A 15948-nucleotide genomic window follows, 5' to 3' on the forward strand; every position below is an offset into this window, starting at 1 on the left:
AAAGAATAAGAAAAGAGTTTGATCGTCTTTTTCAGTGACATCCCTTTGTGCAGTGTCAAATAAATGTAATCCAACTTCTTCAGTAAAACTGACCTCATGTAAAGTTTATTTAGATAACGTTTTGTCGTGTTGATATTGTAACTTGGCATCTTTGTGAATATTCTGTGTTGCTGTGAGAGAAAACTGTGGTCCAACGATGCCTCATTTGGCGTGTAAAGGGGCATCAGATCTCAGGCAGAATCTAGGACATAGTGAAATGTTTGACACTACTTTAACTTGAAGAATTCTTTTGTTTGAAGGTTTAATTTGGTCATAATGGTTACGCTCTGAGCTCCATTGCTTATACCTACTAATAGGCAGCAGTGTTGTGCTCATTAGTGAGTGGAGCACAGTAAGTCCCCATTTCTCCTGGCATGCTGACTGTGTAAAGCAGTAGGGGAGATAGGACTGGTAGCCATCTCTCAGCCGTAAGCAGTCGTTCCCACTAATACTTTGTGTTTTATAGAAAAGAGGAAAAGGCCTCCAGTCTGCCTCACAGTGCATTTACATGTATTACAGGGAATTTGTGAAGCTTTATGAAACCTTAATGAATGACTAACTTCCAGTTTGGTGTGCAGTCCTGCTGTTTTTATCAGAATGTAATGCTCGTTTCTTTTTCCTTTTTAATGCTATTTCTAATTATTTGCATCCATTGCTTTTTCTATTCACATGTATCCATAAAAGTTAGGAACTGCTGCTAGTTCATGCCAATGGTTCAGACTTATTAAAGACATAGCCCATATTGTTTTAATTAGCTTCACATATACCCAAAGGAATAATGTTTAATAGCTGTTTGTCTGGAAACACTGAGTAGCTTAGAGATCCTCTCTGTGTTTACATTAATGCAAAACATGTTACATATATTATACAGGGCCCAGCTGAACTGCCACCGTAACAATAATTTGCTTTATACATATCTACATTATATTTGTTTCAAGATTATAAGAATTTCGTTGTGGTATTTTGGTATGCTGAATAATACAAAAATGTAAACCAAGTGAAAACTAGTTTAGCCGACTTATACAACAACTTTGAGTAGTAACTTACTAACAAGTATTTAAACCCACACAGTTGTTCTTTCACAATCACTTGTAATTCCTAACATCCTGGCTAATGACCACATCACAGAAACAGCAAAAATCAAAACAACTGGAGGCTACCTCCCCCCCAAACACACGTACTGAAGCATCAACAAACACACCCACCCAGCTCTGCTCAGGTCAGCTTTCCATGACCTCCTCTGTTAATCATTTCAGGGAAATGTACAACAAACAAAAAAAGAGTTCTGTATTACAGATGTCAAACTGTACATTATTTTCAACCTTGTCAGTTAAATTGTTAAAAAAATAACCTAAACCCATAGGTGGACATTTTTGTCCATAAATGAGGTTATGTTGAAATTCCCTCCTGCAGAGATTGATCTATTCAAGGTTATTGGTTATTACAACCAGCAGCTCAACATATGACAGTGATGACAGCTAAGAGAGCAACAATACACACAGAGCACCGATGGCCCAACAGTTCAGATCTTACAGTCGGTTTCGACATTTTGACAACAACCTAAAGCTTGCTCCATCTACTGAGCAGCTGAGGTATTACAATGACCATCTACTCCAGATGTTTCTACAGTGAAGAAAAGTCAATAAGTGATAGGACTTCCTGGCTAGTATTCAATGCAAAAGGTTCTTGATTTAAAGCACATTATAAAATTAGATATCAGTCAACCTCCATATATTATGCACAGATTTGTCTTTACCTCTCACCTGCCAAATACAGAGCCGCTTTTGGCTTTGATGCTAAGCAAGATTTTAAAGACTGAACATTTTATATACTAATTTGCTTCAAAAGACAACCGATTGAATGAGCATAAGTCAGAGACAGAGAGCAAGAATCATAACAGAGTAAGAACAATATTTTAGATTTACTCAAAGCTTGGGTCGGAGTAGGCCAGGGTAGAAGTGATCGCAATGTTCAGATTATCTCAGGGTTAATACGTCATTCATTAGCATTATGGACAAAGTGTAGGTTGTGCGTAAACTCTCTCCCTGGTTAATGATACATGTTTGCAGTAGTACTGTTTGTCAGCTGCAACATGCTGTTTACAAAAGGTTAGTGCAGGTTCTACAATGAGATATAACTAAGACTGACTGAGACTATGGTATGGTAGTAACAGACGATAGCAAATTGTTGTCCAGTTTATTTCTACACATATTTGAGACTCATTTACAATAACAGGGACACATTTGTTCAATCTGCAGGATTAGAGCAAACATTTATACAGCAATTGTCGGCATTTTATGGTTTTCAGATCATTTATATTTGTATGTTGATGGCACGTGTCTAATTACTGAACTATTTCAAATGTTGAAATGAGTATTACAATGTTGTGTATAGTAGGACTGCAACTAGCGAGTATTTTCGTTATCAATCAATTTGCAGATTGTTTGTCTAGATAAATTTAGTCTTTGTCGTTTGGTCTATAAAATGTCAGAAAATAGTGAAAAATGTCCATCCCAGTTCATCCAACTCCAAGGTGATGTATTTAAATGTCTTTTTTTGTCCGTTCAAAACCACAAAACAATACGTTTAATATAATACAAAACAGAAAAAGCAGGAAAACTCCATATTTGAGAGGCTGAAAACAGCATCTTCTGCCATTTTGCATGAAAAATTACTTTAATAATTAATTGATTGTCAAAATAGTTGGTGATTGCTGTTCTTTCGATTAACTACTCGATTGGTCAGCTAGTCGTTAAAGCTCTAGTGTATAGCGTCATGAATGCAGGAAAGACGTGCCATGTTATAGCTAATGCTACACTGCAGAAACTGTAAGTGTAGTCCAACTCTGTGGAGAGTATTTAAAACACTCAAGTACATTCAGATTAGCACCGTTAAACTTTCACACGTGATAAAAATGTTATAAAAAGAGTACAAAAACACGAACGACAGATGAATCAATGTCGCTAGCTAGAAAGACTGATGTGTACAAATGACTTAAATAAATTAAAATAGCGGGGCAAAACTTTTACAATTTCATAACTGTTGAAAGACTTGTATTGCCAGCTGCAAACATTTTTTCATATAAGAATGAATCTGTCCCAGAATAAGATAACATTGTAAAGTAAACAAACACAATGATAGAAAGCAGAACAAAAATAAATTGGTAGTTCCTGATGGATACTAAATAACTTCAGAGCTTGGTTGTCGTTACATTTTTTTGCATTCTGCATTTTTCAGATAATGATTAGAAATATGTTTTCCTCAAATAGGGCATTTAGGGAATAAACAAAATATTTTGTTCATCCAGCATGTTTCTCAGTTCAGAATTCTTCAACAGAGTAGGTTCTGCTCTATGATTAATTCAACAGAACCTAGTGAACATTTAACAGGACATTTTCCACCATGACATTTCAGTCACAGATGAGGGTATCCATCTTCATGAGATCCACTTACTAACCATGTCCACCTTCTCTTGTATGTTAGAGCTTCTTTACGTGGCCTAATGTGTCCGAGGCACAGGGTTTGGGGGGGAAATGCCTTGTGAGTAAGAGGCATCCGAAGGCCACTGGGAGGCAGAGTCATCTGTAAAGCTGCGCAGTGGCTCAGTATGGGTACGTCGAGATGGAGATGTAGATAATGAAGATGCTCTGATAGGTAATGCGGCCCTGCAGGGAGATGGTGGTGGCCTGCACCTTGAGGCGCACTAGTCCTGGTCCGTTCAGAGCCCGCAGAGTGAAGATGATCCCCCTGCCTGCCTCGTCTCTGATGCCAAACACCCGGCCCATTACACCTGTCACCGATTCTTGCTCAAGTACGGTAAAAGACGTACGCTCTTGCAGGACGCCTGACTCTGAGAAAGCCGAAAGTCGTACCACATTGTGATTGACCGGAATGCCAGAGGGGAGAGTGAGCAGCTTGTACTGCAGGAGCAGAGGAGAGCCTCCTGCGGCGCAGTCCAGAGAGCAGGGCCTGTAGCACGTCCTTTAAAGGTCAACAGGAAAGTGCCACTGACACATTAGTATTAAAAATATTTTATAGCTACAAAATATTGCAGTCATAATTGCAGCATGTACAGCCTAATTATTGTATTTACACTTGCAATTCATGCAATTTACCCGGGGCTTCGTCCACTCTGATAGGATGCAGGGCAGGGAGTATCCAGGCACTGGTATCCCCCTCGGGTATTAAAACACATCTGATTGTGTCCACATTGGATGCCTTGATCTACACATTCATCAATGTCTAGAGGTAGAGAAAGGGGATAGGACCTTAGCTGCAATAATGTAAAGGGAGGAAGAAGTTTATAGTTACAGTTTAATGAAGCTCTTACCTTTACAGATCCTGCCATTGGGTAAGAGCTGGTAACCAGGGGGACACAGGCACTTGAAACTGCCAATGGTGTTTCGGCACTCGTGTTGACATGGCTTTCTGAGCAGACACTCATCTACATCTGTACGGAGAATAATGTGTGAGAATCAAGAGGTTGACAAGACGGTATGATGTGGACTTATGCCGCATTTGATAGTTTTGATACACACTCACCAACACATGTGCCGCCTCTGTTGGTGTAGCCCACAGGACAGCTCTGTCTGGTGATGCGAGACACTCCGTGAGAACGGGAGAGGATCGGCCTGCCGACAGACGACACCAGCTGTGGGCGGAGTCTTGCTCTGACTCTGGTGCCGTTGGTGAAGGTCTGCCCTCTCTCCAGCCCCGCACAGGAGCGCCCGTCTCCAAGCAGCACAGTACCGGGAGGGCACAGGCACCTAAAGCTGCCAGGCACATTGCGGCACTGGTAGGCACAAGGGTTTGGTGTCTGCTGGCACTCGTTAACGTCTACAAAGTAGAACACGGGTCAAGTAAATTCTCATGTGTGAGTGTCATTGGAGAGTTGAATTATAAAACAGACATCGATGTCTTACCCAGACATGGCAGGCCTACTCCCTGGGATCGGTAACCTCTGGGACACACACAACCGTAACCTCCGATTGTGTTCTGACAGATCTGAGTGTAGCGACACATGTGACTTCCATCCTGGCACTCGTCAACATCTGAAAAATAATCAGTAAACAACAATATATCACCACCAAACCTCAGCATTACATTTGTCTCTCCTGTAATTATTTTGATAAACTTTATCAACTTTTTAAAATGCTGAGACTGACCTTAACTGTGATACCTTTAGTAACTTGGGATGGTGGGAGCCTCTATCTCATACCAGTGGTGCTATTGGGACTATAGAGTTTCCTCAAATGAAGACCACACTATCATTAACTGTGTTGCTTCCTGTTATAAAGAGGATCTTTACGTCTTCGGTCAAGGGTTTTCTCTAAGTACCAATTAATAGACTTTTATACAAAAGCTTTAGCTTTCCTTGTGAAGAACAAGCAGCGACTTCTTGCTGTTTTGTGCCCTGAAGTAATCCTGTGAAATCTGACCTGGTGTTACGCAATGTAAAATGCAGTGTAGAGGTCTTTAGAAGCTGCCACTACTATCACCAGCAGACCTGTTGGCTTCCGCCGATTATAATAATGCAGACAAGACCAGCTTAGACCAAGACCAAGATTCAGCTTATTCTACCAACTGTCATATGTTCAATGTCCAAGGATAAATGAATCTGTTAACTCACAAGAGTTGTCTTCTTTGAGCCCTTCAAGACATAAATGACTTCATGCTGTTTCTCAAAGTGAATGAAATCATGAATTAATGCTACATTTAGCAACTAAAGAGAGTGGATATAAGCCACTAACCCATGCAGGCTCCATTCTCCGATTTGGTCATGCCAGCTGGGCAGCTGTCGAAACACTGGTATCCTCCCTCTGTGTTGCGGCACTCCTTGTGAGCCGGGCAGACATTTCTCATGCACTCATTGATGTCTGTGAAAGTGCAATCATTGCAACAGAGCTGTTAGGCCTCAAAAAAATACATTTGGAAAACACAACAGCAATGTCTTTTTCCAGAAATCATGACCATGTAACTCAAGATAATCCACAGACCTTGTTGTGAGCAGTTAGGCAACTCATACACGTACGAGGAAACATGTTTATTTTTGTGAATTGTCCCTTTAATAACCTGTGGGAGTCCCACCAAGTTAAGGTCACTGACCAAGGCAGCGATGTCCTGACAGCTGGTACCCAGGGTGACAGATGCAGCGGAAGGAGCCCAGAGTATTGAGACACTGATGCTGGCATGGGGAGAGAGCAGACTCCTGGCACTCATCCACATCTGGAACACACAATTGACACATCTTCATCAATCTGCTGTGGACACCCGGTATACTGTACAACATACTGTATGCGTGGAAATGACAGTTGTCTTAATGGATTATTGCAGAAACAAATATAATTGGATTCAACAAAAAAAAGAGGAACGTGCACAACAGCTGCAGTTGAAGATAAGTTGTTATGTTATGTATGAAATGTTGTACAGGCAGTTTTAACAGTGATTCAGAGTGACTTGCCTTCACAGCTGGTTCCTGTAATGCTGGGCTTAAATCCTGGTCCACACTTGGCCTGGCAGCGATATGTGCCCACTGTGTTGACACACTGCTGGTTGTAGTGGCACATGTGTGAGCCCTGGGAACACTCGTCAATATCTGGTTTTAAGTGAAACACAAGTGTAAGGCCAAATGGATTAGATGAAGATAATTTATACCATTACCATTGTATATCTGGTAATTTATCCCCAAAACACTTTTTTTGTCTTACCTTGGCATGTGTTGGTTTCCGTAGAGATGGTAAAGCCAGAGGGACAGGCACAGGAAAAGCCTCCCATGATGTTGTTACATGAGTGGGAGCAGGGAGACTGCAGCGCACACTCATCTTCATCTAATGAGGACACATTGAATCATAATATTAAAACTGGTAAACGGACAGCTGTTCAAAGATGTATGAGACATAAAAAAAAAAAGAAAAAAAAAAAAGAAAAAAAAAAAAGGAAAGAGCATACCAGCACAGTAGGAGGCTGTGTCAACAGTGAAACCTTTAGGGCAAGTGTCTCCATAACCATCTGCAAACAGAACAGTTCAGTTCAGTTCATAGCTGCTTCTATATTCAGATCCAGCATTTTTATGTGATGAAGCAATAGTGTTTTAAATGAACTTTAAATCATTGCAATTCTCCCCAGACCTGGAATGAGGAGGCTGGCAGTGATATGGAAGTCCAAAGTGAGAGTGAACATGTTGTAGACGCTGTTCATCCCGGAGACCTTGAGCAGTTGGAGCAGAGGGCCCTGGCGCTCCTCCTGGCCCTCGTAAATAATGGTGTGATTGCAGCGCAGCACCATGGGGTTTCCTCCTCTCTGGTGGGTCTGCGATGACCACGAGTACAGCTGCCCTTGGCCCGTCTGCACATATGACTCATCAAACTCCTGAGGGACACAAAGGAAATACGGTCAGAGAAATGAGAGAGGATTTTATGTACGTCATCATACTCTCTAGTGAGGTATGTTTGAGGTCTAGTAAATTCACATCGTAATGACAGCAGTGAACTCACTTGTAGGCTCAGATGAGATGATGATAATGAAGGAGGCACAAATCCGTTAATCACGATGTCAATTAATAAAACTCCCTCAGAATCCAGACCTCTGGCAACGTGGGTCAGACGAAGGATCTCCCCTGTTTAAAGAGATAAGAAATTTACAAGCACACAAGAGCGTGATTAAACTATTTACAAGTAATAGCCTTCATGTGTAAACTAAAGTAATGTCAGTGGTGCCATCTGCTGGTTGTTTAGCAAACTACAAAGAACAATCAGAGAGAATCATTGATCACAGATAAAACAAATCTGACTAAAACTCTTAAGTGTGTGTCTGTTTGTAGCTTGCAAAGTGATATATCTATCTGCATGATTTTAGATGCAATATTTTCATCATGTAACAGATCAGTTGAGCAACTGGCCAAGCTTCAAAAAACCTTCTTGGAATATAAATGACCTTAAATAAATCATAAGCTTGTAATATCCATTGGCTAAAACCTGTTATACATGTAGAACTGATTTATTGCAGAACTTACCAGTCTCAAACTCCAGCTGGGACTCCTGCCTGAACTGGCCCTCAGTGAGAGAGTAGCCATTTCTGGCTGCTCCGCTCTGCAACACAGTGGTCCAGTACATGGGAGCAAACGCAGACACCAGCACTCGCAGCAAGGGACCTACAACGAAACGGGTTCAGCTCTTGGCCTCAAACAAAGCCAAAGACATACAGTGCATGCAGTCTACACAAGATTAGGACCACATCCCAAAAACAATCTCCTGTTTTCACTTCTTATTTACAAAAATCATGGAAAGAGACAGAACAAACTCCAGAGTTTCCCTGAAACTGAACGTCTAAGTAAAAAACCTTTTTTAGATCAGTAGAGTTTACTATTTTGCATCCTATTATTTCAATCGAACCTATACTGTGCAAATTTAAAAAGTGAGTAACTCTATTCCAAGAACACGTTGGATTGTCCCACAATTTAGTTTACACACTTGACTGTTACAACACGCACTACAATGACTCAAGAGACCTTTCTCTCTAGACATGTGACATCAACCCTGGGGCCATAAGGTGCTATCACTCACCCACACTGGGAGGGATGTTGTTCAGGTGTGCCTGCAGAGTGCTGCTCCCCTCTTCAACATTGTCTGTAATGTTGGCCTCCAGGAAGGACACACCAAACTCTCTCTCGTTCACCATGCCGATCAGGCTGCCTCTGGTCCTGCGAGGAGTCTCTCCTTTCATCACCAAAAAGACATGCACTTGAATAATTCATAATTATTCATAACATTACCTTTGAGTTGATACATGGACTGTTTTTGTTACCTGCCTAGGGACGACGGATGCAAATCTGCATTTTTGCTAATTCCAGCAAAATCCTTTCAAATCTTGTATTTTATAATGATGTTTATTAACGTGCTCTGTCCCTATTTAATAAGTAAATAAATAAAATAAATGAATGTGCCATGTATCTCTTTACAGATACTGCAATAATAGCCCACGTTCATGAATGTCCTTTTGATGTGTGTACACTGTCTGTAAGGTAACTTTCAGAATATTCTGTTCATTCGTACACACAAGAGCTTGACCAGGATCGTATTGTTGTTATAAATTATGAAACAAAGCAATGAAGTTAAATAAAATATTCTGTCAAAAGTGAATGAGGACAAACCTAGCAGTTGTATGCCTCCGACATCCTGTCAAGTTGCAGTTTACATCCATGTCTGTTCAAAATTGTATCACTTCGTCAATTTATCCTATTTGTGTGAAATTGTCAAAATGACCTGATAAATTCTTGAACTTTGGTCAAAAACGTGTTTTGTGAGTTCACAGTGACCTGTGACCACCAAAATCTATTCAGTTCATCCTGACCTAGTGGTCGTTTGTGGCAAATTTAAAGAAATTCCCTCCAGGTGTCCCGAGGTTTACGAGAATGGACCGGATGGATGTTCCAAAAACATAATAACACCAATGTATTTATACCTGGACAGAGACCATTTTGACATTTCCTAGAGTCGATACCGGGACCGCTGCATGATCGGCCCCCATTGGTTGGTTCTGGGTTGTTGCATAATCTGATTCGTTCTTGGAAGCCTTGTCCACAGGTGCTACTACATGGGCCCCATTCCTCCCAGTTCGAGTAGCCTCCATTGACTGTGTTAGAGAGAGAGAGAGAAGCAGAGAAGACAGCAGAGCTTTGAGTCTAGATCATTTGTAAAAAAAAAAAAAACAATGAGCTTCTAAAATATCTAAGAAGGTAGGAAAAAAAGTGACAAAAAACACAACCAAAATTTGACAATGAGAAGAAGACAAAATGCATGAATATGTGGAGGTCTGGCAAAACTAGTTATTTGAAATAGTTATTAGAAAGGGAAGCCAGCCAACCTCAGAGAGGCTACTGGCATGTGTAGTTGTGTATATCTTTCTAATTAATTTCATATCCCATGACAATGTGTGTTATTATAACCACAGAACTCACTCTGAACCTTGAGCGTAATGGTCCTCTCAGCTGTTCCAGCTTCACTCTCAGCCACACACTGGTACTCCCCTTCATCTGCAGCCTGTAGATCAAACAGGTAGAGGAGGAGAGTTTGGCTTAATTGGCACCCTGAGGAACAATTTCCCCCCCTGATGGGGCCACAAAGCTCCAAAACAAAACTGTGTCTTCGATCACATATAGTTTCACGGTGACAGAAAACTGACATTAAAGCAAAAAAAAAAAAAAAACTGTCTTTTTCTACTGGCCAGTTGAGACTTTATTCCATTGAATTCTTTGTCATAATAGATATTACTGGGCCGGAGAGGGGAAATTTCACATTAGAGTGCTCCGTGGGAAGGACGGTCATCTGTCTGTGAGAAAATCTCAACTGCAGGCTTTGCAATTACAGCAGCATTTAGAGACCTAACAAGGTTACAGGCGAAGGAAAGAGGGGGAGAGTCTGGGAACATCCAGCTCTCTGTTCAGCTCCTTCCTCTGTTGCTAATGCTGTTAGCCTTTCTGACTGAACTGAATCTGATTTAAGTGGGAACGCTGCAGGACAGTCATACAATGTCCATCCACCCAAGGGGACTGCAGATGAAGCATGGATAGGAGGAATACTGCTCCATTGTTCTACAAGACATGAAATATTTGATGCAAGTAGTTTGCTCAAGGGGGCTCAATCATTCAAACTTGGTTGAACAAAACTTGTCAAGAGAGAGCTGCTTTAAATTGTAGGAAATACACAACAAATCATAAAGGGAGCTCTGTATTTACAGCGATGCTGTAAATGACCAAGGATCCGTTGCGAAGCGCTTGCATTCGGATGGAGCGGAGTAATGGTTTTCCACCCCGAAGCCAGCGGAGCACTGGGCTGGGGTCTCCGTGGACTGGACAGTCCAGCACAGCAGAGCCGCCCTGGATGACCGTCTGAGACATGATAGCTTCACCCTTCAACACCGGAGGCTCTGGAGACACACGGCACATATTCATCGAGGTGATATCAGTACAGTATCTGTAGAAAGTTAAAGGCCCAGTGTGTGAGATTTAGGTGCATGCAGTATTGTGTTGCAGATTGCACCCAACTAAATATCCCTCAGCTCAGCCCTCCCTTTCCAAGAGTTTTGGAGAACTACGGCGGCCTTCAGGTTTGGGAGAGTTATCTTCAGGATTTTAGTACAACTAGAAGCTACTCTTATCAATACTCTGCTTTTCTACATGACAAAATAATTGCTTTTTGCTTTTGTATTTCTAAGCTAGTGAAAACCCTACGATGATTAAAACACAGTTATGAATATTATATTCCATTGCTGCCAATGAATCCCCCTAAATGTCACACACTTTTTCCTTTAAACGGATAGCCCCGAATAATCCTTGAAAAGAAGCTCACCTCTGATACGAACAAACGAGAGCGCTCGGATGGAGCCCACGCTGTTTTCTGCTATGCACACGTAGGTCCCAGCGTCAGTCATGGTCACATTCTCAACGATCACGGAGCTCCTGCCAGCCTCATCTACAGTGGCACCTGGAACGTGTTTCATCAGTCAGTGCATAACACGGTTCAGATTAAACAAGATTGATTGTTATTCCATCCTACTGCGATCTACAGAAGATGCCACCTTGATGTGATTTTTTTTCACAATCGCACTGTAATACTTCGGTAATATTTAAGTGAAGCTCACCAGGTAAAGCAAGAGAATACCTGTGTAAGGAGTGTTGTTGACAGTCCAGGAGATGACAGGAGACGGTGTTCCCTGAGCGTGGCAGGACAAGGCCAGCCTCTGCCCTTTGTTCAGCGTTGCATCACCTGGCAGCTCTTTGAAGGCAGGCCTCATGTTGATGGACAGGCGGATGTCTTGTCTCGCAGAGCCTGCTGCATTCGCGGCTACACATGTAAACACGCCAGCGTCCCCTGGCTGTGAGAAGAAAGCAACCAGAAGTGATTTGTATGCCCAGAACTAGAAAGAGACGGTGGTTTGTAATGCAGTGAAGAATACTCAGGCTAACCTCAGCCCTCTCAATGATTAGCTCTCCGGATCGCAGGACAGTGAATTTGCCTGGAAGGTTTGGCACAATGGCACCGTCCTTCTCCCATGTCACTCTGGGCTCTGGTGAACCCTGAGCAGCACAAGACAGCAGCGCCTGAAATCCTTGAATGACTGACAGGTCTGTTTGCGCAGGAGGAATCATGGGCGGGACTGAAACAAGCAACAACATCGTTTTATTTTTTTAATACAACATAAACCTGCTATATTCAGTCTTTAAATGATATGAAAATGCTCTCTTAACTTACCTTGAATAACCAGCCTCATGTCGTGGCTGGCTCTGCCGGCGATGTTTTTGGCAGTACATGTGTACAGGCCTGCGTCACTGCGCTGGGTAAAAGTAATTGCCAAGGTTCCATTGGCAAAGATATGTATATGAGTGCCGTCAATCACAGGCCTTCTCTCCTTGAGCCAAGCAACTTCAGGTTGCGGCTGTCCGTCAGCCACACATTCCAGACTGACTGGCTGGCCTAGCACTGCAGTGTACTCGACCCGAGGCACACTCAGAACGGGGGGCACTGGGAGAACACAAGATTAATTATATATTTATATTAATTAATTTATAGATGTCAAAAATACTTTTTTTTAGGAATTAGGAACAACCAGTTTGACTACTAGAAACAAACACACAGATATCACCATTTTGTTCCAATCTGTGAGATTGAAAGTCCATAACTACCTTGAAGGACTAGTGTGGTCCTGCCAACAGCGACTCCAGCTTCACTCTTTGCCAGGCACTGGTAAGTCCCCGCATCACCAAGTGTGACACGAGAGAACTTCAGAGCTCCATTTGAGAGCACAGCGAGCCTGTGACCTGTAATCAAGCAATAAAGTCACATCACATGAGCATGACAATCAGATCATGTCCCCTGAATTACAGTGAGACCTGCTCACAGGGATCACAGGGATCTGATAATAACGAAAGTATTAAGAATGTTCTCACAGAAAACAGCCACAGACCTCATTGAAACTCCTTAAACAGATATCAAATGCCAGCATCTACCGTAACGTAACAATACGTTTGTACAATAAGTGCTGTGTTTGGGTTTTATATGTCATTACCTGTTGCTATGGGAACTCCCTCTCTTTGCCAGGTGATGGAAGGTCTGGGGAAGCCTTGAACGTCACAGGGCAGAACGGTCCCATGATGCAACACTGCTTGTACTTCCTCTGCCATTGGCCTGATCTCTGGGGGTTCTAAATACATAGAAGAACAAATCCCTTGTTATATACATATATTTACATGTGTTGTCATACTGTATGTGTTCAAACACATAGTGTTTACACAGTAACATGCGGCTATCTATTAAAGCCTACCTTGCACAGAGAGAGAGATGTGTTTGTGAGCCACTCCAGCTGGGTTGCGGGCCGAGCATGTGTACCTGCCAGCATGGCTTGGCACGGCAGCAGTTATCTCCAACACTCCTGCATTGCAATGAATCACATACATAGTTTAGTGAGCAAAAATATATTCCATGCCCTGTGGTAGTTTGTTCCAGTTTACCATGATGCATACTAATTTAAAAAGCCTTTAGACATGTTGTCTTACCAGTGGGAAGGACACGATAACTTCCTCCTCTGGCACCCAGTTTGGCACTGCCCTTGGTCCAGGTGACAGTGGGCTGAGGGCGTCCTTGTACGTGACAAGGCAACACCACAGGAGACATTTTCACAGCCGTGACTGTCGTGACATCGTCTTCAATAGATGGTGGGACTAAAAGAGAAAATAGCAAATTCATCAATTCAATCATCTGAAATGACTCACTACTGTCTGCTTATTGTACAAAGACCCAAATCAATACCTTGCAGGATGACCTCAATGACCCTGCGCTCCTCCCCAACATCATTGACAGCGGTGCACTCAAAGTAACCTTCATCCTCATCGGACGGTGTCAAAAGAACCAGGGACCCAGAGGACAGTAGCCTGGACAGAACAGCACAATGTGGTCAGCTTTTAAGTTGTAAAGGCTGTGATTCCTAATGTGTGCATATTTTGTATTCAAAATTAGTCCAACCATAGCTTTGTATTTACCTGTATGCAGCAGGCTGCTGGCTGATATCGAGGGGAGTGCCGTTCCTCTTCCAGGTTACTTCAGGCGGAGGTATACCTGTCGTCTCACAGCTCAACACAGCTCTAATCCCTGTGGTTACTGTCACATTGAATGGACCCGGACTGATTGAAGGACCCACTGATAGGACACAGAACAGATTCACGTATGTTGACCAGAGTCCTGTATTTCAGTGTGCTTATAGTCACTATAAGATATCCTAAAAAGTATTTAAGCAAGACAGTTGCACTATAATCCTAACCAGAACCAACACAGAGACCCATGTGTGATGATAAAATTAGGGAAAAGCACCTCCAGAGTTGTAGAGTAACTTTTTGTTTTTCTTTGCTATATTTACCAAACACCCGTAGATCCACTCCCCGGTGGTCTGAGCCAGCCTGGTTGGACACAGTGCAGTAGTAGCGACCAGCATCACTCAACTGAACCACATGCACACGCAGGGAGCCCTCTGACAACATTGTGTACCTGACACAAGTACACAATAAAAATAAAAATAAATGAATGGATAGACACACCACAGTGTGTAGCTGTGTCTATGTTTTTCGTTTTACATGCGGAAAAGTAAAATATAACAAGGACAGATTGCGCAGGAATACGTTAGGACCTACTTATCGTTATCTTGAGTTACGGGGAAGCCATCTTTCCTCCACATGATCATAGTTGAAGTGTCATCTTCAACTTCGCAAGGTAAAACCGCATCCTGGCCAACATGTACAGTCACCACTGAGCTGCTCTCCTTTATAATTGGTGGCACTAGAGAAATTAAAAGTGACAGATCCATGTAGGTGCTTTGGTTTAGCATGTAGAACTATTTAAAAGATGTATTCAAAAGAAGATCATTATTGACAGGCCGACTTACAGAGAATCTCCACAGTGAAAAACAGACTGGTGCTTCCAGCTATGTTGGTGACCACACAGCTGTATTGGCCACTGTCCTCAGGCCTGACTTCCTGTATCTCCAGGTACTGACCCCCTGCCAGTCGCTGGATACGACTACCAAGCTGATATAACAAGAGGAGGGAGGGAAAATGTGTGAGTCAGAGGACATAGTTTCTAGTTCAACACCTGTTTTTGATTTTGACTCCATACCTGCAGCTTGGCCTCATCTTTGTACCACTCGATATCGGGAGGGGGGTCATTGTCAGCCAGGCACTCCAAGGTCAGATGTCCATTAACTGGCACTGTCAATGTCCTCACATCACCAGAGCCAAGGAGGGTGGGTGGGACTGAAACACAACCACTGGTTAAAAAGCGGTGGACCTCACTCAGGCAATTTACAAATCGTTTACAGTGGTGACACACGCTTAAGCACCCAGACTGAATAATGTGACGAACAATTCCTCCTATAAGTGCTGCTATTTAAAGACATGTGGAAGAGATAAAGTCAGGCAGTAGATCAGAAGCCAACCCTTGTGTTTGCACTGAAAAATACATCCTTAGCTTTCCACACAGTGCAGAATTTATAAAGACGGATGTGCTGTAAGAAATGTGTTTCACTACATATGATTTAATGTTGCCTGAGTTGGGTATGTCATAACAATCCAAAGAAAGAGCTTTACATCATGAATTTAAGAATTTTACTTGGAGCATTAATCTCAGCAGTATGTCTCAACAGCATTGCGTGTTATTATATTTCTAGAGGCACCATTTTATTCCAGCAAGAACAAATGGTGAAATGGGATAAGGATGCTGCACAATGTATCATAAATCAAAGCGGTCTGTGTCATCAATCAACACACATGAAAATGGCTTTTTAATGTACGTATATACCTCATATTGCGTGCATAACTGTGCATGACCGTAGCTGGAAAATGTTAATGCCAGACCAAGTCTGTTTTTA

The 15948-nt window shown here is 42.3% G+C and overlaps 1 protein-coding gene across 1 annotated transcript in view; it reads right to left on the reverse strand.

The window, feature by feature from the left end:
* Positions 1 to 3641: 3641 nt before the first annotated feature.
* Positions 3642 to 15948, reverse strand: part of hmcn2 (hemicentin 2) — a 43663-nt gene continuing 31356 nt past the window's right edge. Inside the window, exons 51-81 of the mRNA XM_076104936.1 lie at positions 15198 to 15334; positions 14968 to 15109; positions 14717 to 14861; positions 14446 to 14573; positions 14072 to 14228; positions 13842 to 13963; positions 13589 to 13753; positions 13357 to 13464; positions 13102 to 13236; positions 12719 to 12853; positions 12288 to 12557; positions 12002 to 12192; positions 11697 to 11910; positions 11385 to 11519; positions 10772 to 10962; positions 9995 to 10076; positions 9499 to 9669; positions 8601 to 8753; positions 8051 to 8188; positions 7533 to 7654; positions 7167 to 7407; positions 6988 to 7047; positions 6747 to 6866; positions 6500 to 6634; positions 6145 to 6264; positions 5790 to 5915; positions 4962 to 5090; positions 4582 to 4875; positions 4370 to 4489; positions 4155 to 4281; positions 3642 to 4020 (exon numbers count right to left, since the gene is read on the reverse strand). Coding sequence (XP_075961051.1) covers positions 3642 to 4020; positions 4155 to 4281; positions 4370 to 4489; positions 4582 to 4875; positions 4962 to 5090; positions 5790 to 5915; positions 6145 to 6264; positions 6500 to 6634; positions 6747 to 6866; positions 6988 to 7047; positions 7167 to 7407; positions 7533 to 7654; positions 8051 to 8188; positions 8601 to 8753; positions 9499 to 9669; positions 9995 to 10076; positions 10772 to 10962; positions 11385 to 11519; positions 11697 to 11910; positions 12002 to 12192; positions 12288 to 12557; positions 12719 to 12853; positions 13102 to 13236; positions 13357 to 13464; positions 13589 to 13753; positions 13842 to 13963; positions 14072 to 14228; positions 14446 to 14573; positions 14717 to 14861; positions 14968 to 15109; positions 15198 to 15334 — 4892 coding nt within the window. The remainder of the gene's footprint in view (positions 4021 to 4154; positions 4282 to 4369; positions 4490 to 4581; positions 4876 to 4961; positions 5091 to 5789; positions 5916 to 6144; positions 6265 to 6499; positions 6635 to 6746; positions 6867 to 6987; positions 7048 to 7166; positions 7408 to 7532; positions 7655 to 8050; positions 8189 to 8600; positions 8754 to 9498; positions 9670 to 9994; positions 10077 to 10771; positions 10963 to 11384; positions 11520 to 11696; positions 11911 to 12001; positions 12193 to 12287; positions 12558 to 12718; positions 12854 to 13101; positions 13237 to 13356; positions 13465 to 13588; positions 13754 to 13841; positions 13964 to 14071; positions 14229 to 14445; positions 14574 to 14716; positions 14862 to 14967; positions 15110 to 15197; positions 15335 to 15948) is intronic.

Source organism: Anarhichas minor, unplaced genomic scaffold, assembly GCF_050575085.1.
Source record: "Anarhichas minor isolate MPS153535 unplaced genomic scaffold, ASM5057508v1 ptg000030l, whole genome shotgun sequence".
Classification (NCBI taxonomy): domain Eukaryota; kingdom Metazoa; phylum Chordata; class Actinopteri; order Perciformes; family Anarhichadidae; genus Anarhichas; species Anarhichas minor.